The sequence below is a fragment of the Anomaloglossus baeobatrachus genome, chromosome 2 (genome assembly GCF_048569485.1).
Source record: "Anomaloglossus baeobatrachus isolate aAnoBae1 chromosome 2, aAnoBae1.hap1, whole genome shotgun sequence".
In the NCBI taxonomy this organism is placed as follows: Eukaryota; Metazoa; Chordata; class Amphibia; order Anura; family Aromobatidae; genus Anomaloglossus; species Anomaloglossus baeobatrachus.
Window position 1 is genome coordinate 332,765,143 of NC_134354.1, and position 26,650 is coordinate 332,791,792.

General features: G+C 44.3%; 1 protein-coding gene across 2 annotated transcripts in view; it reads left to right on the forward strand.

The window, feature by feature from the left end:
• Window positions 1–26,650, forward strand: part of YTHDF2 (YTH N6-methyladenosine RNA binding protein F2) — a 71,740-nt gene that overhangs the window by 41,547 nt on the left and 3,543 nt on the right. For both annotated transcript variants that reach the window (XM_075335932.1, XM_075335933.1), the window contains exon 5: window positions 12,800–12,834. In XM_075335932.1, coding sequence (XP_075192047.1) covers window positions 12,800–12,814 — 15 coding nt within the window. In that variant the 3' untranslated portion in view covers window positions 12,815–12,834. The remainder of the gene's footprint in view (window positions 1–12,799; window positions 12,835–26,650) is intronic.

Below are 26,650 nucleotides of genomic sequence, written 5' to 3' on the forward strand. Positions count from 1 at the left end.
GCCGCATCCATTAGATGCGACAGTCCCGGGACTCTACCCAGCTCATCCCGAATTGCCCTGGTGCGGTGGCAATTGAGGTAATAAGGGGTTAATCATGGCAGGCGTCTGAGACACCCCCAATGATTAACCTGTAAGTGAAAGTAAATAAACACATACACCCGAAAAAATACTTTATTTGGAATAACAGACAAGAAAATACCCTCTTTCACCATTTTTTTAAAATCCCCAAATACCCCTCCATGTCCGACATAATCCATGAGGTCCCGCGACGATTTCAGCTCTGCTACATGAAGCTGACAGGAGCGGCAGTAAAACACCGCCGCTCCTAGGAGCTCCAGGCAGCAACTGAAGGAAGTCGCGCTGTCGGTAGTGCCGGTGTATGTGCGGTGATGATGGGTGCGGGAGTGCCGGTGTATGTGCGGTGATGGTGCGTGAGGGAGTGCTGGTGTATGTGCGGTGATGGTGCGTGCGGGAGTGATGGTGCGTGCTGGAGTGCCGGTGTATGTGCGGTGATGATGCGTACGGTAGTGCCGGTGCATGTGCGTGCTGGAGTGCCGGTGTATGTGCGGTGATGATGCGTGCGGGAGTGCCGGTGCATGTGCGGTGATGATGCGTGCGGGAGTGCCGGTGTATGTACGGTGATGATGCGTGCGGGAGTGCCGGTGTATGTGCGGTGATGGTGCGTGCTGGAGTGCCGGTGTATGTGCGGTGATGATGCGTGCGGGAGTGCCGGTGTATGTGTGGTGATGATTGGGTCTCCCTCTCTCTCAGCTTAAAAAAAAAAACTAACAAAAAAAAAAACTGATCCGTTTTTTTTTACCGGATCCGTTGCATCAGGCACAAACCGGAATTGTGCCTGATTGCAAAAAACTGATGTGTGAAAGTAGCCTTAGGCTATATGCACACGCTGCGGTTTGTTTGTTTTTTCTTGGTGCAGTTTTGTTTCAGAACTTTCTCACTTTTGTCTTCCCAGCAAAGTCTTTTGCGCGTGCCCTGTTGCCCGCTCTCTTGCGTCCACCCGCAGCCTCTCATTAGCCTCTTTACAAATTCACTGCACCTTCTCATTAGGCTCATACATATTAACTCCTCCCCCTGTCTGTTATTGGTTGAAGTCAGACGCGCCCTCATGCTGAGTGACAGCTGTCTGACTACAGCCAATCGCAGCCGCAAGTGGGTGTGTTTACATAATACAGTACAAGAAATAAATGCAGTGGAACCTTGGATTACGAGCATAATTGGTTCAGGGAGTGTGCTCTTAAACTAAGTTACTCTTTGCAAATTGGGAAATTTTCCCATAGGAAATAATTGAAAAGCAGACAATTTGTTCCACAACACAAAAATATTTATTGTATTTATACAAACTTATTACAGTAATACAAAATAATGTACTGTTTTTATATAAAATTTACAGTACACTAATGCAAAATATTTATTGTACAGTAAAAAACATAGAAAACAAATTAAATTGCACGTTAGCTTACAACAGAATTGTTGGTGTGCGGGAGGTCAGTATAAAGAAAAACAAATGAATACATTTGACAACCTTTATTCTAGTACAGTACACTAAAACCACACCCTAAATCTATTCTCCCCAATATAAGGGCAGAACTAAGCCAAATGTGGGATAGGAATGCACTGGCAGATTACAGTACAAGCAATGTGCTGTACTGGTTAGCAGAAAGTACAGTATTGTATTCACAAATGCGAATTGATATCCTATATAGTTTATACTGTACAATGGTATACAGTACATATGTACATAAAGTTACCTCCAGAACGGGTCAGAGCTTGGTAAAAGGATGAAACCAAAAGTGCACACTGTGAGAATTTGCTCTTATTGCAAATCGTTCCTCTTAAACTAAGTTAAACTTTTTAAAAAGCTTTGCTTGTCTTGCAAAACGCTCTCAAACCAAGGTACTCTTAAGGCCCCGTCACACTAAGCAACATCGCTAGCAACATCGCTGCTAACGAACAACTTTTGGGACGTAGCAGCGATGTTGCTAGTGATGTCGCTGTGTGTGACATCCAGCAACAACCTGGCCCCTGCTGTGAGGTCGTTGGTTGTTGCTGAATGTCCTGGGCCATTTTTTAGTTGTTGCTGTCCTGCTGTGAAGCACAGATCGCTGTGTGTGACAGCGAGACAAAAACAACTAAATGTGCAGGCAGCAGGAGCCGGCTTCTGCAAAGGCTGGTAACCACAGTAAACATCAGGTAACCAAGAAGCCCTGTCCTTGGTTACCCGATATTTACCTTTGTTACCAGCCTCCGCCGCTCTCACGGTCAGTGCCGGCTCCTGCTCTGTGCACATTTAGCTGCAGGACACATCGGGTTAATTAACCCGATGTGTGATGTAACTAGGAGAGCAAGGAGCCAGCGCTAAGCGGTGTGCGCTGCTCCCTGCTCTGTGCAGCTGCACCCTGTACTCTATACCCTATATATGTACCCTGTGCGCTGCACCCTGCTCTGTGCACATTTAGCTGCAGCACACATCGGGTAATTAACCCGATGTGTGCTGTAACTAGGAGAGCAGGGAGCCAGTGCTCAGTGTGTGCTGCTCCCTGCTCTCTGCATGTGTAGCTGCGTGTGCTGGTAACCAAGGTAAATATCGGGTTGATTACCCGATATTTACCTTAGTTACCAAGCGCAGCATCTTCCACGCGGCGCTGGGGGCTGGTCACTGGTTGCTGGTGAGCTCACCAGCAACTCGTGTAGCGACGCTCCAGCGATCCCTGCCAGGTCAGGTTGCTGGTGGGATCGCTGGAGCGTCGCAGTGTGACATCTCACCAGCAACCTCCTAGCAACTTACCAGCGATCCCTATCGTTGTTGGGATCGCTGGTAAGTTGTTTAGTGTGACTGGACCTTTAATCCAAAGTTCCTCTGTAATAAAAAAAAAAGAAAACACGGCGCGTGGTTCCCCCAATTTTGATACCCAGCCAAAATAAAGCCTTAAAGCTGAAGGCTGGTATTTTCAGGCTGCGGAGACCCACATTATTGGGTGGCCCCACAGCCTAAAAGTATCAGCCAACAGCTTCCCGGAATTGGCGGATCTATTAGATGCAACAGTCCAAGGACTTTACCGGCTCTTCCTGATTACCCTGGTGCTGTGGCAATCGGGGTAATAAGGAGTTAATGGCAGCCCATAGCTGCCACTAAGTCCTAGATTAGTCATGGCATGCGTCTGAGACACTCCTCTCATTACAACTCTCTAAGTGAAAGTAAATAAACACAAACACCCAAAAAATGCTTTATTTGAAATAAAAGACAAAAAAGTAACCTTCTTTCATTACTTTATTAACAGCCCAAACACCCCTACAGGTCCAACGTAATCCACATGAGGTCCAATGAAGCTTCCAGCTCTGCTACAGCTGAAGCATACAGCGAGCGCCATAGAACAAAACTGCCAGCTGTGAGCTCCACGGAGCAACTGAAATGAGTCGCGCTATTAGCGGAGACGTCACTTAGGTGATTTCCGGTCACAGCTGGAGTCCTCCACCTGTGACTGCAAATCAGGACGCAACTGAGGTGAGCCGCTGGCGGAGTACTCATCTGCGTGACTTCATCACTGATCACCCAACTCACTTCAGGTCACGGCCTGAACCTCACAGCTGAACCCATGACATCACTACTGCGACACACTCGGTACTGCAAGTCCCGTAAATGTGACGACATAGGTTCACCCAAGTTCATTCTGATCGTGGGGCTGTGTCTGCACTCACAGGTGGCAGTCATGTTCTATGGCGCTCGCTGTGACAGGACAGGGATTAGGTCGGACCTGCAGGGGTGTTTGCAGGGTTAATAAAGTGGTGAGTGGGCTTTTTGTATTTTTTTTTTTTTTTCCAAATAAAGGATTTTTAGAATGTTTGTGTTTTCTTTACTTTCACTTATAGATTAGTGATGGGGGTGGGGTCTTATAGAGGACTGCCATCGCTAATCAAGGACTTAGTGGCAGCTATTTGCTGCTGTTAATTCCTTATTACCCCGATAGCCAGCGCTCCAGGGCAATCGGGTAGAGCTAGGATGCGCACCTCTGGGATGCCATTGGTCTGTTATTGTTAGGCTGGAAAGGGCCAAATAACCATAGCCCTTCACACCCTAATAATTTCATCCCCCAGTTGTCTGCTGTGCCTTGGCTGGTTTTAGAAAGATGGGGAGAGCCCATGTTATTTTTTTTATTTTATTTTTTTTTAATGAATTAAAAAAAAAAAATGTGGGATCCCCTCTATTTTTCATAACCAGCCAAGGTACAGCAGACAGCTGAGGGTTGCAGCCTGCAGCTGCTGCTGTTCCTTGGCTGGATATGAGAAATGGGGGGGGGGGGGGACGTCTTCTTTTTTTGTTTTTTACAAAGAAAAATAAAATTAAAACAGCTGGCCAAGCTAGCTATCCCTCTATTGAGCTCTTCTGTTATTTCTATCTGTTCTTTCTTCTCTATTCTATATGTTCTTTCTTTCTATCTAGCTATCTATTCTAGCTTTCTATCAATTATCCTATCATATCATATTTTGTATCTCCTTTATAAAATATATTAACAAAAAACAGAACAAAAACGTACCTACATTACAAGCGTTATTTACATTCCTAGGCTCTCTGTGACAAGGTGCAGTTTTGGTTGCAGTTTGTGTGCAGAAAAAACTGTAGCGTGTGCGCATAGCCTAATATATCAAGCTGTCCGCTAAAGGAATTCGCACAGTTGCATTTACAATCACGAAATTTTACTCAAAGACCCCATTTGACTTGGGGAACGTCATAGACGGTTTGGTGGGGAAAGTTTAACAGCGCGCTTTAGTTTGCCAAAAAACCTGCTTACATTAAAGTCAATAGAGCTGGGAGCTACAGGTCATTAATAAGAAACTAAGGACATTTTTAGTATAAGGCAGCTTGTGTTAATACATCGGTAGAGAGGTGCACACACAGGCAGAGAGAGGCAGACAAACACACACTTAGTTACTATCTTGGGCAGCGCCGGGTACTACAGCTAGTCATAAAATAAAAACACTTCATACTTACCCTCCGGACTGGACTTTTTTCTCTTGCAGAGTACTGAAGGCTGCCCCAGTCAGCATCCACTAAGGGACTTCAGTGGTCCCAACAATGTCATGTGCTTATTAGTGGATACAGCACTATATGATGGAGGAGCAGCACCAGGGAATTTATGTAGTGGAGCTATTAAGACGTGTTTGTACAGTAGTAGATAAACCCTTTTAAAATTAGACCTGGGTAGTAGTGGAAGTGGATGTTAAAGGTGGACCTGGTGACAGTTCGGTACCAACCCGAACTGTAAATTTCAGGGTTGGTACCAGACACCTAGTGTCTGGAGCTCGAACATGGACTTTTCACCGAAGTTCGTGGTTGAGTTCGGATGCTGTTTGGACTCTTAATAAAGTTTGAAAGACTGCAGCGCAGCCAGTCAACAAGATTTTTGGCATGGAGAAGATACCTGGGCGTTGCTGGGATAAAAATAAATATAATTTAAAAAATGATGTGGTCTGCCTATTTTTGATAACCAGCCAAGGTATAGTAGACAAATGGGGGCTGGTATTATCACATTGGGAAGGCTCATGGTTATTTGGCTCTTCCCAGCCTAAAAATAGCAGTACATAGTACATATGTGCTGGTACGTCCTTGGTCGCCTCCTGCCGGTTACCGCGGCCACCAGCGGCGATTCTGCTGTAATCCTCAGACATGTCTGCTGATCTGATCAGCAGGCATGTGTGGTAAACATGCGCAGGTGGATTGGAGATCCACCCGTGCCTGTTAACCGCTCAGATTGCGCTTTCAAGTACTGACAGCACAATTTAAATGACCGCATCGGGGATCGTGCCGTTCCCTGCCACCATCGGCGGCCCTATGGTGCAATCACGGGGCGCTAATGTGTTGCTATGGTAGCGTGGGGTCAGCTGATGACCGCTGACACTGCCATGACTCACTCCTTGTGAGAGCTATCAGAGCCTTGGCACGCACAGGAGATGAACATTTCTGCTGATCAGAGCAATGCTGCTTTGATCAGCAGAAATGCACAAGCGATCGGACAGTGGAGTGATAAAGTTCCCTAGGGGAACTAGTAAAATAATGTAATAAAAAAAGTTTTTAAAAATATGAAAAAATAAAAACCCTACAAGTCCAAATCACCCCCCTTTTGCTCCATTTAACCATTTAAACCATTTAAAAAATATAAGATACACGTATTTGGTATCAGAAATGCCTGATCTATTAAAATCGGTACACGGTGTGGTGAGAAAAAAATTCCAAACAGATCCTGAAAAATGAGAACACTGCGGGTCTTGGAAAATGGCGATAAAAGCGCTACTTTTTTTTTTGTTTGACAAACTTCTGAATTTTTTTTAACCCCTTACAGTGCTGGCCAAAAGTATTGGCACCCCTGCAATTCTGTCAGAGAATACTCAGTTTCTTCCTGAAAATGATTGCAATCACAAATTCTTTGGTATTATCTTCATTTAATTTGTCTTCAATGAAAAAAAAAATTGTCATAAAGCCAAATTGGATATAATTCCACACCAGACATAAAAAAAGGGGGTGGACAAAAGTATTGGCACCATTTGAAAAATCATGTGATGCTTCTCTAATTTGTGTAATTAACAGCACCTGTAACTTACCTGTGGCACCTAACAGGCGTTGGCAATAACTAAATCATACTTGCAGCCAGTTGACATGGATTAAAGTTGACTCAACCTCTGTCCTGTGTCCTTGTGTGTACCACATTGAGCATGGAGAAAAGAAAGAAGACCAAAGAACTGTCTGAGGAATTGAGAATTCAAATTGTGAGGAAGCATGAGCAATCTCAAGGCTACAAGTCCATCTCCAAAGACCTGAAAGTTCCTGTGTCTACGGTGTGCAGTGTCATCAAGAAGTTTAAAGCCCATGGCACTGTGGCTAACCTCCCTAGATGTGGAAGGAAAAGAAAAGTTGACGAGAGATTTCAATGCAAGATTGTGCGGATGGTGGATAAAGAACCTCGACTAACATCCAAACAAGTTCAAGCTGCCCTGCAGTCCGAGGGTACAACAGTGTCAACCCGTACTATCCGTCAGCGTCTGAATGAAAACGGACTGTATGGTAGGATACCCAGGAAGACCCCACTTCTTACCCCGAGACATAAAAAAGCCAGGCTGGAGTTTGCCACAACAAAGCCTAAAATGTTTTGGAAGAATGTTCTCTGGTCAGATGAGACAAAAGTAGAGCTTTTTGGGCAAAGCCATCAACATAGAGTTTACAGGAAAAAAAAAAAGAGGCATTCAAAGAAAAGAACACTGTCCTTACAGTCAAACATGGCGGAGGTTCCCTAATGTTTTGGGGTTGCTTTGCTGCCTCTGGCACTGGACTGCTTGACCGTGTGCATGGCATTATGAAGTCTGAAGACTACCAACAAATTTTGCCGCATAATGTAGGGTCCAGTGTGAGAAAGCTGGGTCTTCCTCAGAGGTCATGGGTCTTCTAGCAGGACAATGACCCAAAATACACTTCAAAAAGCACTAGAAAATGGTTTGATAGAAAGCACTCGAGACTACTAAAGAGGCCAGCAATGAGTCCAGACCTGAATCCCATAGAACACCTGTGGAGAGATCTGAAAATGGCAGTTTGGAGAAGGCACCCTTCAAATCTCAGGGACTATGGAGCAGTTTGCCAAAGAATAATGGTCTAAAATTCCAGCAGTATAATAGCAGGTCTGCTAAGCAGAAAATGTAATGCCCAATAGTCCAGAAAATAACAGAAATGCAGCAGGGACTAAAACTTAACTTTTACTAGTAGCTAGATAAAATCAATGATAATAATAATAAAGTGCTTGTGCATAAATTGTGCAAACAACAACAAAATGCCACATGGCAGCGCATAGGCTTGATCTCACCCAAGCTTCATCCATGGGCTGGACTGCACATCGGTCCCAAGGTGAGAGGTCACAGGCCGGAAGGATATGGTGGACAGGTATACTACAAACCCTGTCGTGCCCCGTGAATGAACTTCCGCCCTGACAAGGGCAGCACCCAAATAAGATGTCTGCCCCGCAACCAAAAAACAAATAGTTCCTCCCGACGCGTTTCCCTCTCAGTAATGAGAGTTCCTAAGGGGAGACGGAGGAAAAAATTGGGAGAGATCGACCTGCAGTGGCAGGGATCAGCACAGGCCAAAAAGGTGATGGACCTATGTGTGCTGGGCAAATGGTGGCGCTCAGTCTCTGATAAAACTCATGCCTTTAAACACCCTTAAACAATGTAATACCCCACATCTGTGCAAAAAACCATACTTACTGCGAGCATGATGGAATCCGTTAATCACCACCATGCCGGCGTCTGAGGTCGCTATCAAAGCGACAAGTACCGCCCCCTTGCGTTCTAAGTTGGAGCGCGCATTTTAGCTGGGCTTCTCTTTATTATGATTAGGTCCAGTTATGGATATAATAAGGATAGATAATTCTTCTTACTTGTTCTCCCTCTTATTATGGTGCCTTACCATGCTGTACATATTTGTGTTTTCACCTGCATGTTTTTATTCACAAATGTTGTGGCAGTCTTCTCCTCTCCCCTTCCCCTCCCCCCTGCCTGTTTGTCTCTTATATGGCAGGCATGCTTATTGTGCGTTCTCTTTTCTGCATGATTTCTATGGGCACCATTGTGCCTTCTGGTCGCTGGTTACCATTGGCGACCACTGCAATCTGTGCTTTACATTTTTTGTGTATGACCGCCCCTTATGGGGTTAACCATGCCTGCTGTTAGGATGTATGCACAGCGAGCGTCTTTCCCGTTTCGGTCGCTATGTCCTGGATTTGGGATGGTCCACTGTGATCTATCTATATATCACTAAGGACGCTTCTGTCAGTATAACCGGAAATGACTTTATCCAATGCTTCATCTCTGATTGGTGAACTTAGCCGTTGGTTGATGGATCTGTGCTGACTTCCGGTCTGGATCTCCCAGAATGATACTTGATTGTGGGAGGGCTCCCTTGCAGGGTTCCTATTGGTTCTTCTGCGTCCCAGTATGGAGCGCGGAAATAGGCGATATGCACTGTGGTATGGAGACTTTGACTGCGTACAATCTGGGCGCGATGCGCTCCAACCTGGAACGCAAGGGGGCGGTGCTTGTCGCTTTGATAGCGACCTCAGACGCCGGCATGGTGGTGATTAACGGATTCCATCATGCTCGCAGTAAGTATGGTTTTTTGCACAGATGTGGGGTATTACATTGTTTAAGGGTGTTTAAAGGCATGAGTTTTATCAGAGACTGAGCGCCACCATTTGCCCAGCACACATGGGTCCATCACCTTTTTGGCCTGTGCTGATCCCTGCCACTGCAGGTCGATCTCTCCCAATTTTTTCCTCCGTCTCCCCTTAGGAACTCTCATTACTGAGAGGGAAACGCGTCGGGAGGAACTATTTGTTTTTTGGTTGCGGGGCAGACATCTTATTTGGGTGCTGCCCTTGTCAGGGCGGAAGTTCATTCACGGGGCACGACAGGGTTTGTAGTATACCTGTCCACCATATCCTTCCGGCCTGTGACCTCTCACCTTGGGACCGATGTGCAGTCCAGCCCATGGATGAAGCTTGGGTGAGATCAAGCCTATCCGCTGCCATGTGGCATTTTGTTGTTGTTTGCACAATTTATGCACAAGCACTTTATTATTGATTTTATCTAGCTACTAGAAGGTGGCCCCATTCTACGCATCGGGTATTCTAGAATTTACGTATTGTGTAGTTCATGTCTGATTTTTGTTATATATAATGTTGTTGTGTGTAGTTACCAAGTGTTTCAGTAGGGCGCTGTACATGTTCTGGGTGTTGCGCGGTTTTGGGGGGAGGTATGTTTTGTGCAATGTGTGTGTTGCGCGGTATGTGCGTATATTTGTGTGTGCAGCGTTGTCTGTGTGTGGGTGTCTGTGTAGGGCAGTTGTTTGTGGTTCCCAGTGTGTGTGTGTGGTGTGTTGTGCAGTGCGCGCGTGTGTTGGGGGGAGGTGTGCACTTCCCATCGTGCTCCATTCTCTATGCTGCGCACCCCCTATCGTGCTCCATCTCCCATCCTGCGCACTCCCAAACGTGCTCCATCCGCCATGCAGCGCACTCCCCATCGTGCTCCATCCCCTATGCTGCGCACCCCCCCATCGTGCTCCATCTCCCATGCTGCGCACTCTCAAACGTGCTCCATCCGCCATGCTGCGCCAGCATCAGCCTCTCTACCCGCCAGCATCAGCCTCTCTACCCGCAGCATCAGCCTCTCTGTCCCCAGCATCAGCCTCTCTGTCCCCAGCATCAGCCTCTCTGTCCCCAGCATCAGCCTCTCTGTCCCCAGCATCAGCCTCCCCGTCCCAGCCTTCCCCAGGATCAGCCTCTCTCCTCCCAGCCTCCTCCAGCACGCCATGCTCCTCTGCCGACACTCACACACCCGATCGCATACACTCACACACAGCCGATCGCATACACTCACGTACACACACATTGACGATATTGCACATACGCGCTCATACTCGCAACATCCGGAGATACCACATGCTTCTGGCCATGTGATCCTCCGGCAGGTCCTGGAAGGTCACAACAGCACAGTATCGAGGCCGAGAAGCAAGCGATATCGCCGGATGCTGTGAGTGTGTGGATGCGATGTGTGTGTGAGGTGTGTGTGAGGTGTTTGTGAGAGTGAGTGTGATCTGATGTGTGTGTATGTGTGTGTGTGTGCTGTTATGTGTGTGCGTGTGGATCTTCCGCCGCTGCAGGACCTTGATGTGCTGGTAACTATGCTAGCATGGTTACCAACCTATCCCGTCCCCCGCTCGCACGGGAGCCCACACCAGCATGCGGCGGCAAGGCCAGCAATGCGAGGGTAAGTGTCGGCTGGGTTGGCGGCGTACGCTGATGTGGGCTCCCGTTGGGGGCGGGGGAGTACAGTACTCAACGTGTCAGTTCGGGGAATGCGCGGGGGGGGGCGGGGCCAGAGCTAGCGTGCATTGCGTGAGGGGGGCGGGGCGTGGCATGGCCGAGTAGCCAATGCCTGCAGGGTGCCGGGGCGAGAGGCTAATCTGTGGGGGGGGCGGAGCCTGGGCGAGCGGCTGGCCAATCCGTGTGGGGGCGCAGCCTGGGCGAGCAGCCAATCCGTGTGGGGGGGCGGGGCCATGGCGAGCCCAGCGGCCAATCAGCTTTGTGTCACCGTAAGGCCACAATGTCACCGTAAGGACACAATTTTGGAGCATGACAGACAGACAGGCAGACAGAATAAGGCAATTATATATATAGACTAGTAAAAGTTAAGTTTTCGTCCCGTCTAAAATTCCAGCAGAGCATTGTAAGAAACTCATTGATGGTTACCGGAAGCGGTTGTTCGCAGTTATTTTGGCTAAAGGTTGTGCAACCAAGTATTAGGCTAAGGGTGCCAATACTTTTGTCTGGCCCATTTTTGGAGTTTTGTGTGAAATGATCAATGATTTAATTTTTGTTTCATTCTCTCGTGTTTTTTCATTGCAAGCAAAATAAATGAAGATAATAATACCAAAGACTTTGTGATTGCAATCATTTTCACGAAGAAACTGAGTATTATCTGACAGAATTGCAGGGGTGCCAATACTTTTGGCCAGCACTGTAGATAAAAGTAAAAGTATACGTGTTTGGTATCTACGAACTCCTACATCATTTTTACCATCAGTATTACTACCTAGTTTGCAATTTCACCACACTTGGAATTTTTTTTTTCCTGTATATGGTAAAACTAATGATTTCATTCAAAAGTACAACTTGACACTCAAAAAAAAAGTCCTCATATGGCAAGGTTGACAGAAAAATTAAAAAAAGGTATGGCTCTCAGAAAAAGGGGAGGGAAAAACAGAAATTGCCTGGGGGTGAAAGGGTAACTAATTGGGCGCCAAATACTATGATTGTTAATATCTCTACAATGGAAGGCAAAATGTAACAAAAGTTATATCGCTTTGCACCCACTGTAACGTGTCAAGTTCAACATGTGGTGAAAGGTCCTTTAATTTTTTTGAATAGAGATGATCGTTTTGGGTAAAGGGAACCTGTCACCTAGAATATGCGTTCTGACCTATCAGCAGACGCATGTGTGCCCTAATTACACCTCCCTACCCATCCCTGTGCTGTAAAATTGTGTAAAACGCAGGGAATGTGGTCACAGGGGCGGCACCTTGCCCTATGGACGTCTGCATATTTCCGTGGTATCACGCCCCTGTGGGCGTGATACCATGGAGCGACGTCCCCATCGCTCATTCTATCCTGCGCGCATTGCGGCAGGCTTCTCTTCCGGGTTCTCCTTGTCAGTTTCAGACACGCAGTGCACGTCTGAAGCCGGCGATTGAACACCCAGAAAAGAAGCCTGCCGCAATGCGCGCAGGATAGAATGAGCGACGGGGACGTAGCTCCATGGTATCACGCCCACAGGGGCGTGATACCACGGAAATATCCAGACGTCCATAGGGCAAGGTGCCGCCCCTGTGACCACATTCCCTGCGTTTTTACATACGAAATATGAAGCTAATAAACGTTTTTTATTACTTTCATATTATACAATTTTACAGCAGAGGGATGGGTAGGGAGGTGTAATTGGGGCACACATGCGTCTGCTGATAGGTCAGAACACATATTCTAGGTGACAGGTTCCCTTTAAAACTGTGTTCCGTATTGATTTGCCAGTCTGTAGAGTCTTGTCATTATTGTAATCATTTACCAAATTAAAAATGCCCTAAGCAATGGTTTGTTTTTTGTTTTTTTTTTTTTTATCTTCAGTGAAACGTAGACTGTTTTTTATGGATTTAAGCATGCTAATTATCCTCTGCTCTTTCTTATTTTAGGTGATCAAGAATTAAAAGGTCATCAAAAAAATCAGGTAAGTGTGTGACCTAAACAGTAAGAGCTACAGATTGCATTAGCCGTAGATGTTATTGGACGATCTTGGGTTCTGAGTACTGTAATCTTTCTCACATTAACACCTTCACGGCATTTGATGTATATTTCCATCATGGTCGGCAAGGAGTTCCCACAGATTGATGCCCACACAATTGTCACCGGGAGCTCGGCGTAAGTTGTTGCTAAGCTTTGGCTTTTACAACCAGGGCCAGTCCCTACACCGCCTCTGGCTGTTTAACCCTCTAAATACCTCCATCAATAGCGATTACAGCATTTAGGAGGCTGGGAGAGGGAGTGCGTCACGTTATCACGGTTACCCGATCGTCGCTGTTGATCATGACGTCCTTCAGGTCAGCCAGCTATGGATGGCCTGTTAAGCAATGCCAGGAGCTAGTTTATACCTCTATATTATACCAGCAATCAGAGTAATAAAAGTTAATTTCCCATTCAGAGGCTAAGTAAAAAAGTAAAAAATGAAAATATTTAAAAAAAAATCAAAGCACAAAAAAGAATAAAAAAATATTTTTATGTAAAAGCAAAAATAAACCAGAGAAATACACACATTTGATATCTCCACGTTTGGAACAACCCACTCTATAATACTTTCACACTAGTTAACCCCTTCAGTGAACTTGGTAAAAATAAATAAATAAAAAATGTGTTTTCATCATACAGCTGATAAAAATTGGAAAAAATGTGATTAAAAAGCCATATGTAAATTAAAAATGGTATCTCTGAAAACATCCTCATGTCTTGCAAAGTAACAAGCCGCCGTACAGCTCCATCTGCGGAAAAAACCCCCCTCAAAATACAGCAATGACAAAAGAATTTTTTATTTTCCATAAAATAAATAAAACCTTTTCTTCAAGCAGTGAACATGTGTTCACAGGAAATGTATATAGTGACGTGATCTGATTATACAATTCACACACAACTAGTACAAATATAATTTGTAAGAACAGTGCATATTATCTTGTGCATAGTAAAAAGTCATGCATCACATATTGAATCAGTGCATATACGAGGGGCTGCTGATAAGTCTTTGGCTTTACCCAGAAAGAAACGAGATAAGATGATGGAACTTTACATTTATTCCACATACTCTCCAATGATGTCAACACACTTCTTACATCGGTATTCCAAATTCTGTAAGCCGAGCAAAAAGAAGGATTTTGGTTGTGCCTCAAACCAGGCATCCATAGCAGCATTGGCTTCAGAAATGGTGCGAAATTTGGTACCCTTGAGGTGTTTCTTCCGGTTTGGAAACAGATGATAGTCGGAGGGAGCTAGATCTGGTGAATAAGGTGGGTGGTCAACCAGCTAGAAGCCCAGCTCTGCCAAGGTCTCTTGTGCAGTGTGAACGGAGGCGTTGTCTTGCAGGAATAAGATTCATATGTTCCATTTTTACTATGCACAAGATAATACACACTGTTCTTACAAACGATATTTGTACTAGTTATGTGTGAATTGTATAATGAGATCACTACACTATATATATTTCCTGTGTACACATGTTCACTCCTTGAGAAAGCTTCTATTTTGACTGAAACGTTACCACACTATGGGTTAATAAAGGTCGTTTTTTTCGGAATTAATAGGAATGCTGCTATTTTTATTTTTTCTATATATTAGCATTTGAAAGGTTGCTTGGTGGGCCTTGCAACTGTACTATATATTTTGTGCTGCTCATGTTTTCTTTTTTGATTCTAGATATAGAGAGATATAGATATACATGAGTAGACATGTGGAATCACTATAATCATACTAACACTAAGAATAAAGCTGTCTTATCACTTCTCCAACATGTGAACGCCGTATAAAAAAAAATAAAAAAATCCTGAAATCTGTAAAAGCACCCCCCCCCAAAAAAAAAAAAAATCAGCAAAATTTGCACTCCCAATCCTAATGTGCCTTAATGTACATGGTTTGTGTCCAGAAACATGAGCTGGGCACAATGTATGAGCACTACAAAGTACTAGTCACTACAAGAGCTTTTGTTATTTTATTTCTGCTACATTCACTGCGATTGACTCCATAGGTGTTTTCCCGAGACCTACACCAGATCACTACACCTTTTAGATGAATTTCTAGAGGGAGGTAATTTCTAGTATGTGGTCAGTTGAGGCGGTTTCTGATTTTCTGGCACTTATGGTCTCTACAAATAGTCTGGAAACTATTTTTGTGCTCCAAAAGTCAAGTGGCGACTCCTTCCTTTCCCAAACAATACTGTACAACATGTGGGGTATTGCCACGTTGAGAAGAAGTTGTGTAACACATTATGAGCCTTTTTTTTTTTTACCTATTTCCTTTGAGAAAATTGGAAATCTAAAGTTAAATCAACATTAGTGGTAAAAATGTAATTATATTTTCTTTACCACCTAATAGTATAAAATTTTGTGGCACACCTGTGGTGTTATGCTCACTGCACCCCTAGATGAATTAATTGAGGGGTGCAGTTTGCACAATGGGGTCACTTGTGGGGGATTTCTGCTCTTCTGGCACCTCAGGGACTCTGCTAATGTGAAATGGCACCCACAAACCGTTCCAGTTAAATCTGCACTCCTATATGGTCCTCCTTGCCGTATGAGCTCATGATCTCGTCACAAGGCCTCAAATGGCGACGGGGTAGCGCGCAGTACCCACCGAAGTGCTGCCAGTTTGACAACGCAATGTAAGGGGCACCTGTAGCTGCACATGTCGGCTGATCAGATCAGCCAACATGTGCAGGGAAAGATGTGTGTTCAGCGTGTGAGACCACATCAGAAAGGAAGGCGACCTAGGGCATAAATATACATCCTAGGTCGTTAAGGGGTTAAACAAACATGGCAAATGACAAGATTGGACCTTGAGAAGACAGGTATCCCTGCATTTTCTGTTAACCCTTGCAGCATGCTGGCTTTAGGTTACATAACAAAAACCTGCTTACTGATTTCCTTTTAAGACTGTGTGCGCATGGTGCGTTTTTGAGGCGTTTCTTGGTGCAGATTGTGGCCCAAGTCTGCACGTCTATCTTCATGCCAGCAAAGTAAATGAGAATTCTGAAATGCGATGTGCACGTGGCTTTTTTTTACTTGTACATTTGGTGCAGAAAATGATCTGCAGTACGTCAATTATTGGTGTATTTTTTTCCTGCATTTTGTAGTCCTTCCACCCATTGACTTCTTTAACCCTTTAGTGACGGAGCTAATTTTCACCTTAATGACCAGACCAAATTTTGCAATTCTGACCAGTGTCACTTCATGAGGTTATAACTCTGGAACGCTTCAACGGATCCCGGTGATTCTGAGATTGTTTTTTCGTCACATATTGGACTTCATGTTACTACCAAATTTAGGACAATATTTTTTGTGTTTATTTATGAAAAAAATTGAATATTGGCAAAAATTTTGAAAATTTAGCAATTTTCAACTTTTGAATTTTTATACCGTTAAACCAGAGATTTCTGTGACACAAAATAGTTAATAAATAACATTTCCCACATGTCTACTTTACATCAGCACAATTTTGGAAACAAAATTTTTTTTCGTTAGGAAGTTAGAGGGGTTCAAAGTTTATCAGCAATTTCTCATTTTTACATCAAAATTTACAAAACCATTTTTTTAGGGACCACATCACATTTGAAGTGACTTCAATAGGCCTAGATGACAGAAAATACCCAAAAGTGACACCATTCTAAAAACTGCACCCCCCAAAGTACTCAAAACCACATTCAAGAAGTTTATTAACCCTTCAGGTGCTTCACATGAACAAAAGCAATGTGGAATGAAAAAAAGCAAAAATTAAATTTTACCTAAAAATGTTGCTCTAACCCAAATTTATTCACTTTTAGAAGAAATAACACAACAAAATGGACCTCAAAACTTGTTCTTCACTTTCTTATGAGCGCGCCGATACCCCACATGTGGTCAGAAACCTCTGTTTGGACAAATGGGAGGGCTCGGAACAGAAGGAGCAATATTTGAATTTTGGAAAGCAAATTTGGCTGAAATAGATTGCGAGCACCATGTTGCATTTACAGGTCCGCTAAGGTACCTAAACAGAAGAAATCCCTCACAAGTGACACCATTTTGGAAACTAGACCCCTCAAGGCTTCTATCTAGGGGTATAGTGAGCATTTTGGATCCACAGGTACTTCACAGATTTTGTTAACGTTACGTTGTCATATTGAAAATTTTAATAATTTTCTCAAAAATGTTGCTTTAGCATCAATTTTCTCACTTTTTCAAGAGGTAATTCCAAAAATTTGACCTCAAGGTTTGTTAACCACTTTTTTATGAGCGCGGTGATACCTCACATGTGGTCTGAAACCTTTGTTTGGACAAATGGGAGGGCTTGGAACGAAAGGAGCAATATTTGAATTTTAGAAAGGAAATTTGGCTGAAAAAGATTGCGGGCACCATGTCGCATTTGGAGGTCCCCTAAGGTACCTAAACAGCAGAAACCCCGCACAAGTGGCCCCATTTTGGAAACTAGGCCCCTCAAGGAATTTATCTAGATGTTTGGTGAGTACCCTGAACCCCCAGGTGCTTCACAGAATTTTATAACGTTGAGCCATGAAAAAAAAAAAAAAAAATTTTACCACAAAATTGTTATTTCAACCAGGTAGCTTTTTTTTTTACAAGAGTAAAAGGAAAAAATTCAGCATAACATTTATTGTGCAATTTCTCCTGAGTTTGGCGATACCTTATATGTGGTGGAAATCAACTGTTTGGGCGCATGGCAGGGCTCGGAAGGGAAGGAGTGCCATTTGACTGCAAAATTGGCTGGAATCAATAGCGGACGCCAGGTTGCATTTGGAGAGCCCCTGAGGTGCCTAAACAGTGGCGGTCCCCCACAAGTGACTTCATTCTGGAAACAAGACACCTCAAGGCTTTTATCAAGGTGTATAGTGAGCAGTTTGAATCCACGAGTACTTCACAGAATTTGATAAGCTTAGGTTGCCATATTGAAAATTTTCATTTTTTTCACAAAACTGTTGCTTTAGCATCAAATTTCTCACTTTTTCAAGAGACAACAACAAACCGTGGACCCCACAGGTTGTTATCCAATGTCTTATGAGCACAGGGATACCCCACATGTGGCCAAAAACCTCTGTTTGGATAAATGAGAGGGCTTGGAATGGAGGGAGCACCATTTGAATTCTGGAAAAGTTGAAATAAATTGCGGGCACCATGTCACATTTGCAGGGCCCCTTGGGTACCTATACATCAGAAAACCCCCACAAGTGACCCCATTTTGGAAACTGGATTTTATTCAGGAGTATAGTAAGCATTTTGAATCCACAGGTACTTCACAAAAATGTTGCTGTAGCAACAAATGTCTCACTGTTAGGCTATGTGGCCATGATCCAGCGACACGGCATCTAGTACACAGTGTCAGCCTCCTGCAGAGATGTGAGTGTTGTCCACGGGAGAACGCAGCTGCCCAAGCCCACGATTTGGGTTCAGGCCGCTGTGGAGCTCTATGCTACCTGCAGAGAACACTCATCTCCGCAGCATAAATTGACATGCTGAGGCTCGGGAAGCTGCGCCACAGGTCGGTTTATGCTGCGGAGAAAAGAAGCACATTGGGCATGGGATTTCTAAAAATCCTTCCACTGTGCTTCTACTGCACAACGCAGCGTTATGGACACAGGGAAAACACTCTGCGCCCAAAACGCTGCAAACCCTGATTGTGGGCACACAGCGTAAAATGCTACAATGGATGAATGGATAGATGTCAAACAAATATAACGTCCCATTCCCCTGCATATTCTAAGCTGGCGCCCTTTAGTGCCTTTCATGTGGCACTAAAGGGTGCCTAGCCTTGTATTTAGCCCCCCAAAAAATTAATAATTAAAATAAACGACGTGGGGTCCCCCCTATTTTTGATAGCCAGCTAGGGTAAAGCAGACAGCTGTAGCCTGCAAACCACAGCTGACAGCTTCACCTTGGCTGGTGATCAATTTGGAGGGCTCCCCAGGCGTTTTTTAAAAAAAAAAAAAAACGTGGGGTCCCCCCCAAATTAGATCACCAGCCAAGGTGAAGCGGACAGCTGGGGTCTGGTATTCTCAGGGTGGGAAGAGCCATGGTTATTGGACTCTTCCCAGCCTAAAAATAGCAGGCCGCAGCCGCCCCAGAAGTGGCGCATCCATTAGATGCGCCAATCCTGGCGCTTCGCCCCAGCTCATCCCGCGCCCTGGTGCGGTGGCAGACGGGGTAATATATGGGGTTGATACCAGCTGTAATGTCACCTGGCATCAAGCCCTGGGGTTAGTGATGTCACGGCATCTGAACAGATACCCGACATCACTAACCCAGTCAGTAATAGAAAAAAAAAGACAAAAAAAAAATTTATTTGAAAAAACACTCCCCGAAACATTCCTCTTTTACCAATTTATTGAAAATAAAGAAATTCCGGTCGCTGTAATCCATTTTGGAGGTCCCACGCCGTCTCTGGATCTTCTAGAATATGGGGGGCACGTTCAGGGAACGTATCCCCCATTTTCTGGAAGAGCAAGCTCTCCATGAGCAGTGTGGGTGCAGTAATCTGAGAATACTGCACTCACACTGCCCCGGTCCAACCTAGGGCAGAGTGACCTGCAGTAACCTCATTCCAGAATATGAGGGGCACGCTCACAGAACGTACCCCCCATTTTCTGGAACAGCAGCCTCTCCATGTGAGGAGTGTGGCTGCAGATCACTGCACTCACCCTCCCCCGGTCCACAGTGGAGCCTGTGCATCAGCGACGTCAGCAGGATTCCTGCTTGCAGGGATCCAGCTGACAGCCGCTGTCTGCGCATGCGCCGCCAGCATTGAAGAAGAAGGAGGCGGCGATCGCGGGCCCGGAGCGGCAGACCGGTAACGTATAACCGGGGGCTTGGGGGGTGACGGGGGGTGACCTAGTGGGACCTGGGGACACCTTTCTGCCGCATGTGACGTGTCACATGCGGCAGAAAGAGCAGAATGAAGGCGGCCGCGCGCTGTGCGCCGCCATCTTCCACGCTCCGGAGGGGGGAGGGGGGGTGGCTCTGGAGACCGGAGGGGGCTCCGGTGACCAGAGGGCTCCGGTGGACCGGAGGAGGGGTCAGGGGGAGGACATTTCCCTCCGATCTGAAATGTTTGATCATTTCAGATCGGAGGGAAATGACTGCAGAGCCGGCGCCGGCGGCAGTTTTCTGTGCGCTTCGGCGCCATTTTGGATGTCCGGTGGGGGTAGGGGTGGGGGTGGGGGGACTCTCCGGTACCGGGGGCTTTGGGGGCACTAGGGGGTTAGATTTCTTTCTCATCTGACATGTTTGATCATGTCAGATGAAAAAGAAATCAGTTTTACCGGCCATTTCTTTTTTTTTCATGTGTTCGTCGGTATACGGTGTATACCGGCGATCACATGGTCGGGGTCCAAAAAAAACACCCCGATTCATAATCTGGGGGGTCTCAGCTACCCCCGGTAGCTGAAACCCCCGAGATTTTCGGTCGCTGGGGGGCGCTACAGGGTTTTTTCGGGCCGCCGCTTTAAAGCGGCGGAACAGAATAAGTACCCTGTTTTGCCGCCGCTTTAAGTCGTACGGCCGTCGTTATGAGGTTAAATGACCGCTTGGCACCAAAACGTTTGTTTTTCTGCCAGAATATGCAGATTTCATGCAGAAAATGTCTGCAGCAAATCTGCAGTGTGCACACAATCTGAATTTGAACATCACACCCCCATTGCTATGCTATGCTAAGTCAGGAGGGCGCCAGAGGAGGAATAAACGCAAGGATCCGACCCACAAAGACGGTCCCTGCCGCACGCGTCAATCAAACTGCAGTGTTTTTCTGCAACAGGTATGCCGACATTTACTGTAGCATCTTAGTGCCAGTATGGCACTGCCTTTACCTCATTATAACAATATCCTGCTGGTTGGTCGCCTTTAAAGGGAACCAATCACCAGGATGTTCGCATATAAGGTAAAGTCAGTGCTATACTGGCACTATCAGGCTGATTCTATACATACCTGTAGTGGTCAGCTCGGATGTTTAGGTTTTGAAATCCAAGAAAGTGAAGTTTGTAAAATGAGCAGCTTCTTGAGTGGCAGTTGCACTGGAGCAGATCATATATTCATAGTTATCCCCTCCCTCTGTTAGAATTAGCATAAGTATTATACAAACGACTCACTTTGTCTAGTAGGACCTGTGGTGAGGTCCTACCCATGGGACCAGAAGGAGCGGGGCCTCAGCCACCAAAGCTGGATACCAGGTCACATGGGTATGACCCTCACACAGGTCCTACTAGACAAGTGAGTCATTTGTATAATACTGTCTGTCTGTGGATGTAGGCTTGTGCAAATCTTCCTGCCTCGTCATGTAATCCCAGGTAAGCTCTGTTATTAGGGCTCTGAGGGCCTTATCATCACTTCCAGGACTCCTTGTTGTTTCATGTCACAGGTCATACACTATGCAAGACATGAGCACAGCAACAAGACACAAGGTAGTTCTACTACATCAGCAAGGTCTCTCCCAGACAAAGGTTACAAAATAGACTGGGATTACAGGCTATCCTGTATTAGCTTTTTTGAAGAACCACCAAGACCTGGACACAATAAAGAACAGTGCATCTGTGTTTCGCCAAGAAAATTTAGTGAAGGATGCTGAAAGATACAGAATGCTTGAATTTTGTTTGAATTTTGAAGATGTCTCGCAGTGCTAAAACTCAGATCATGGCAGCAATAAGTGTACCAATTACTTTTTGGAGAAGTCTGACCAGAAGTGGTCTTTATGGAAGAATTGAGGTCAAAAAGGTATCTCTGACATGTAAACAACGACGACTAAACTATGAACAAAAACCTTAAACTGCCAGTTTAATTAAGAACTATCTTTAGACAACTAGAAGTGATGCTATGTCCCCCACAGAACCCTAATACCAACATAATTGAGTCTGTGGGATTACATGAAAAGATAGGACTTGTGCAAGCCTACTTCCACAGACGATCTGAGGTTATTTCTCCCAAGATGTTTGGAACCACCTAACTGCAAAGTTCCTTCAGAATTTAAAGAGCACCAACCACCAAGATTTTCCTATATAAACTAAAGCCAGTGCTATACTGGTGCTATCATGCTGATTGTATACATACCTTTAGTTGTGAGATCGGATGTATACTTTCTGAAATACAGGCAGAATTTGTGAAACGCACTGTTATTTGATGAGGTGCAATAGAATATCTAATAGTTTAAGCATACAAATACACACTGTTAGAAAATATGCAAGATATTAAATCTAGATGTGTGTATAACTACATGGACAAATTGCCCTATACAGATGCTATAGCATCAAGAAAAAGATAAAAAATATTCTGTACCACGGCAAAATGTATTATTAAAAAGATTTTTGTATTAATACATTTAAGACAGTTAAAGTTCATTCTTTTAGATGGCCAGCAGGTGGCACTAACAACCCAGGAAGGAAATGCTAAATAGCGACTGGTATCAAATTCATAAGGTATAAGTAACCCAAAAAGAGGGATCTACAATAGGCTTTAGCATTAATAAAAAAATATAATTATACATATTGTCAATTGATGCACAGCATGTATAGTAAAGATCAATATTTCAACTATTAATACATGTATCATTATACTAATGAGCATACTGTCAATGGAAGGTGTATATATCAAGAGCCCATATATTGGTGTAAAGCCACAAGGCAGTACAAAAACAGTACAAAAAGTGGCCTTGTGGCTTTACACCAATATATGGGTTCTAGAGATATATATAAATTGGGTACGGAAAGTTTTCAGACCCCTTTTTAAATTTTTCACTCTGTTTCATTGCAGTCATTTGGTAAATTCAAAAAAATTAATTTAATTTTTTTCTTATTAATGTACACTCTGCACCCCATATTAACAGAAAAAAACAGAAATGTAGACATTTTTGCAAATTTTTTAATCAAGAAAACCAGAAATATCACCTGGTCATAAGTATTTAGACCCTTTGCTCAGACACTCATATTTAAGTCACATGCTGTCCATTTCCTTGTGATCCTCCTTGACATGGTTCTACTCTTTCATTGGAGTCCAGCTGTAGTTAATTAAACTTATAGGTGTGTGCCTTTCCAAATCCAGTTCTGTCTATATAAGGCTACTTTCACACATCCGGCTTGAGCTCTGCGGCTCAATCCGGCTGTGGAAGCTATGCAACGGATGCGGTGAACATACCGCATCCTTTGCATAAGTTTTTCCTGTGCGGCCCGTCCGGCTTTTGCCGCTTGCGGCATGCTACTGAGCATGCGCAGTGGCAAAAACCGCATGCGGCGGCCGGATGCGGTTATTGCCGCATCGCGCCGCATCCGGCCGCCATAGGCATGCATTGAAAAATGCGCCGCATCGGCCGAATGCGGCGCGATGCGGTTTTTTTTTGCCGCACGAAAAAACGTGCCAGGCAACGTTCCAACCGGCCGCCGCATCGGCTAAATCTGCCGCATGCGGTAAAAACCGGATGGAACGCAAGGCCATGCGGCACAATGCGGCACTAATTAAAGTCTATGCAGGAAAATCGCAACCGGCAGCAAAAAAAAACGGTTGCGATTTTCCTGCAAAGTGCCGGAGTGTGCCGCATTGCAAAAACCGGAGGTGTGAAAGTAGCCTTAGGCTGCTTTCACACATCAGTTTTTTGGCATCAGGCACGATCTAGCGAAAAAAACTGATGTGACGGATCCAGCAAAAAAAACAGATCAGTTGCATCAGTTTTTTCCATCAGTTCCTTCAGTTTTTTGACAGATCCGGTGTGATACTGAGAATGCTCAGTTCAAAAAAATGGATCCGGCGGCCTGATCCGTTTTTTTCCGCATTACGCTGGCTCCGGCGTCCATAGGCTTGCATTATAAAACACGCCGTACGGCGCAATCCGTGTTTTTTGCCAGACACAAAAATGTTCACTTCAACGTTTCATCCAGCCGCCGGATAAGTAAAAAAACGGATGAAACGCAAGGCCATCCGGCACAATCCGGCGCTAATGAAAGTCTATGGGGGAAAAAACGGATCCGGCGCCAACAGACGCTGGATCCATTTTTTTATGTTTTTGCCGGATTGTGCCTGATGGCAAAAAACTGATGTGTGAAAGCAGCCTATGACCTCACCGTGCATGTCAGACGAAATGAGAATCATGAGGTCAAAGGAACTGCCCAAGGAGCTGAGAGCCAGAATTGTGGCAAGGCACAGATCTGGCCAAGGTTACAAAAGAATTTCTTAAGTACTCAAGGTTCCTAAGAGCAGAGTGGCCTCCATAATCTTTAAATGGAAGAAGGTTGAGACCACCAGAACTCTTCCTAGACCTCGCCATCCAGTCAAACTGTGCAATCGTGGGAGAGTCGACTTGGGGTGAGAGGTAAAGAAGAACCCTAAGATCACTGTGGCAGAGCTCAAGAGATGCAGTAGGGAGATGGGACATAGTTGACTTTGTGGAACTATCTCTGCAGCCCTCCACCAGTTGGGCTTTTATGGCAGAGTGGCCTGACAGAAGCCTCTCCTCAGTGCAAGACATATGAAGCCCGCATAGTCTTCAAAAAAACACATGAAGGACTCCCAGACTATGAGAAATAAGATTATCTGGTCTGATGAGACGAAGATAGAATTATCACCAAAAATTTCTAACTGGTTTGTGTGGAGAAAACCAGACACTGCTCATCACCTGGCCAATACAATCCCGACAGTGAAACATGGTGGTGGCGGCATCATGCTATGGGGGTATTTTTCAGCTGCAGGAACAGGACGACTGGTTGCAATTGAAGGAAAGATGAATGCGGCCAAGTACAGAGATATCCTGGAAGAAACCCTCATCCAGAGTGCTCTGGACCTCAGACTTGGCCGAAGGATCACCTTCCAACAAGACAATTACCCTATGCACACAGATAAAATAACAAAGGAGTGGCTTCAGAACAACTGTGACCATTCTTGACCGGCCAGCCAGAGCCCTGACCTAAACCCAATTGAGCATCTTTGGAGAGAGCTGAAAATGGCTGTCTACCAACATTCACCATCCAACCTGACGGAACTGAAGAGGATCTGCAAGGAAGAATGGCAGAGGATCCCCAAATCGAGGTGTGAAAAACTTGTTGCATCATTTCCAAGAAGACTCATGGCTATACTAGCTCAAAGGGGTGCTTCTACTCAGTACTGAGCAAAGGGTCTGAATACTTATGACCATATGATATTTCAGGTTTTCTTGTTTAATAAATTTGCAAAAAAGTCTACATCTGGTTTTTTTTCTGACAAGATGGGCTGCAGAGAATACATTAATGAGGAAAAAAATGAACTTTTTTTGAATTAACTAAATGGCTGCAATGAAAGTGAAAAATTTGAAGGGGTCTGAATACTTTCTGTACCAATTGTACCTTCCATTGACAGCATGCACATTAGTATGTACAAGGATACATTTATAAATAGTTGAAATATTGATCTTTACTATACATGCTGTCAATTTTCAATATGTATAATTATAATTTTTTATTAATGCTAAAGCCTATAATAGGTGCCTCTTTTTGGGATACTTTATGAATTTGGGTTGTTGGTGCCACTGGATGGCCATTTAAAAGAATGAACTTTATAACTGTCTTTTTAAATTTTATTAAACAATCTTTTTAAAACATTTTGCTGTGCTAAAGATTTTTTTTTCCTTGTTGGAATATCTAATAGGTGGGTTGGGTGTTGCTAGTTATTCCCATCTCTGTCTGCCTGTCTGTCCTTCCTCCCTCCACCCCCTGTAATAACAAACTGGGTGGTGGAAGAACAGGCAGACGGGCGGGAATAACTGCCAAAACCTGACCCACCTATTAGATATTGTGGCGCTGCTATCAATCAAATAACAGTGCATTTCACAAACTTTACTTGTCTGTATTTCAAAAACAAATTCCATAAGGATTACATATAATGCGTCCCCTAAAAACAAGGGGCTCAAAGCATACTCAACATACAATAAAAACAGGAGGAACAAGAGTATAATGCTTGAAAAATGATTTTATTGATAACAGTGGCAATTAAAAACCCCCCAAGCGGGGTAGGGAAGTGAAAAAAAGGGGTGAAAAAAGAGGGAGGACCAGGAAAAATGGTGAAATGCCAATCAAAGGTCACAGTATGTCCAGCAAATACAGGGTCAATGTTTACAATAAATAATTGCACAATGCCCAAGTACAAGAGTAAAAATAGAAGAACATACGTTATAATAAATAACAGATATAATAAATATAATGAATTTAATAAATATAATAAAGTGCCAAAGTGTAAGAGAATGTAAACATAGACTGAATGTGCGTGCCGGAGCTAAAGTGCTAATAGTATATCCGGCGCTTCCAAATAGAGGTGCACACTTCAATGGTCAAAGGCAGTCTTACAAGGCACAAAAAATCATAAATAAAGATCAGCAAACCATAAGTCCTGGACCCCAGAGCAAACACCTACGTACGTTTCACAAGAGTGAGGTAACCACCAGCTTCATCAGGGTGAGAAACTCTTGTGAAACGTACGTAGGTGTTTGCTCTGGGGTCCAGGACTTATGGTTTGCTGATCTTTATTTATGATTTTTTGTGCCTTGTAAGACTGCCTTTGACCATTGAAGTGTGCACCTCTATTTGGAAGCGCCGGATATACTATTAGCACTTTAGCTCCGGCACGCACATTCAGTCTATGTTTACATTCTCTTACACTTTGGCACTTTATTATATTTATTAAATTCATTATATTTATTATATCTGTTATTTATTATAACGTATGTTCTTCTATTTTTACTCTTGTACTTGGGCATTGTGCAATTATTTATTGTAAACATTGACCCTGTATTTGCTGGACATA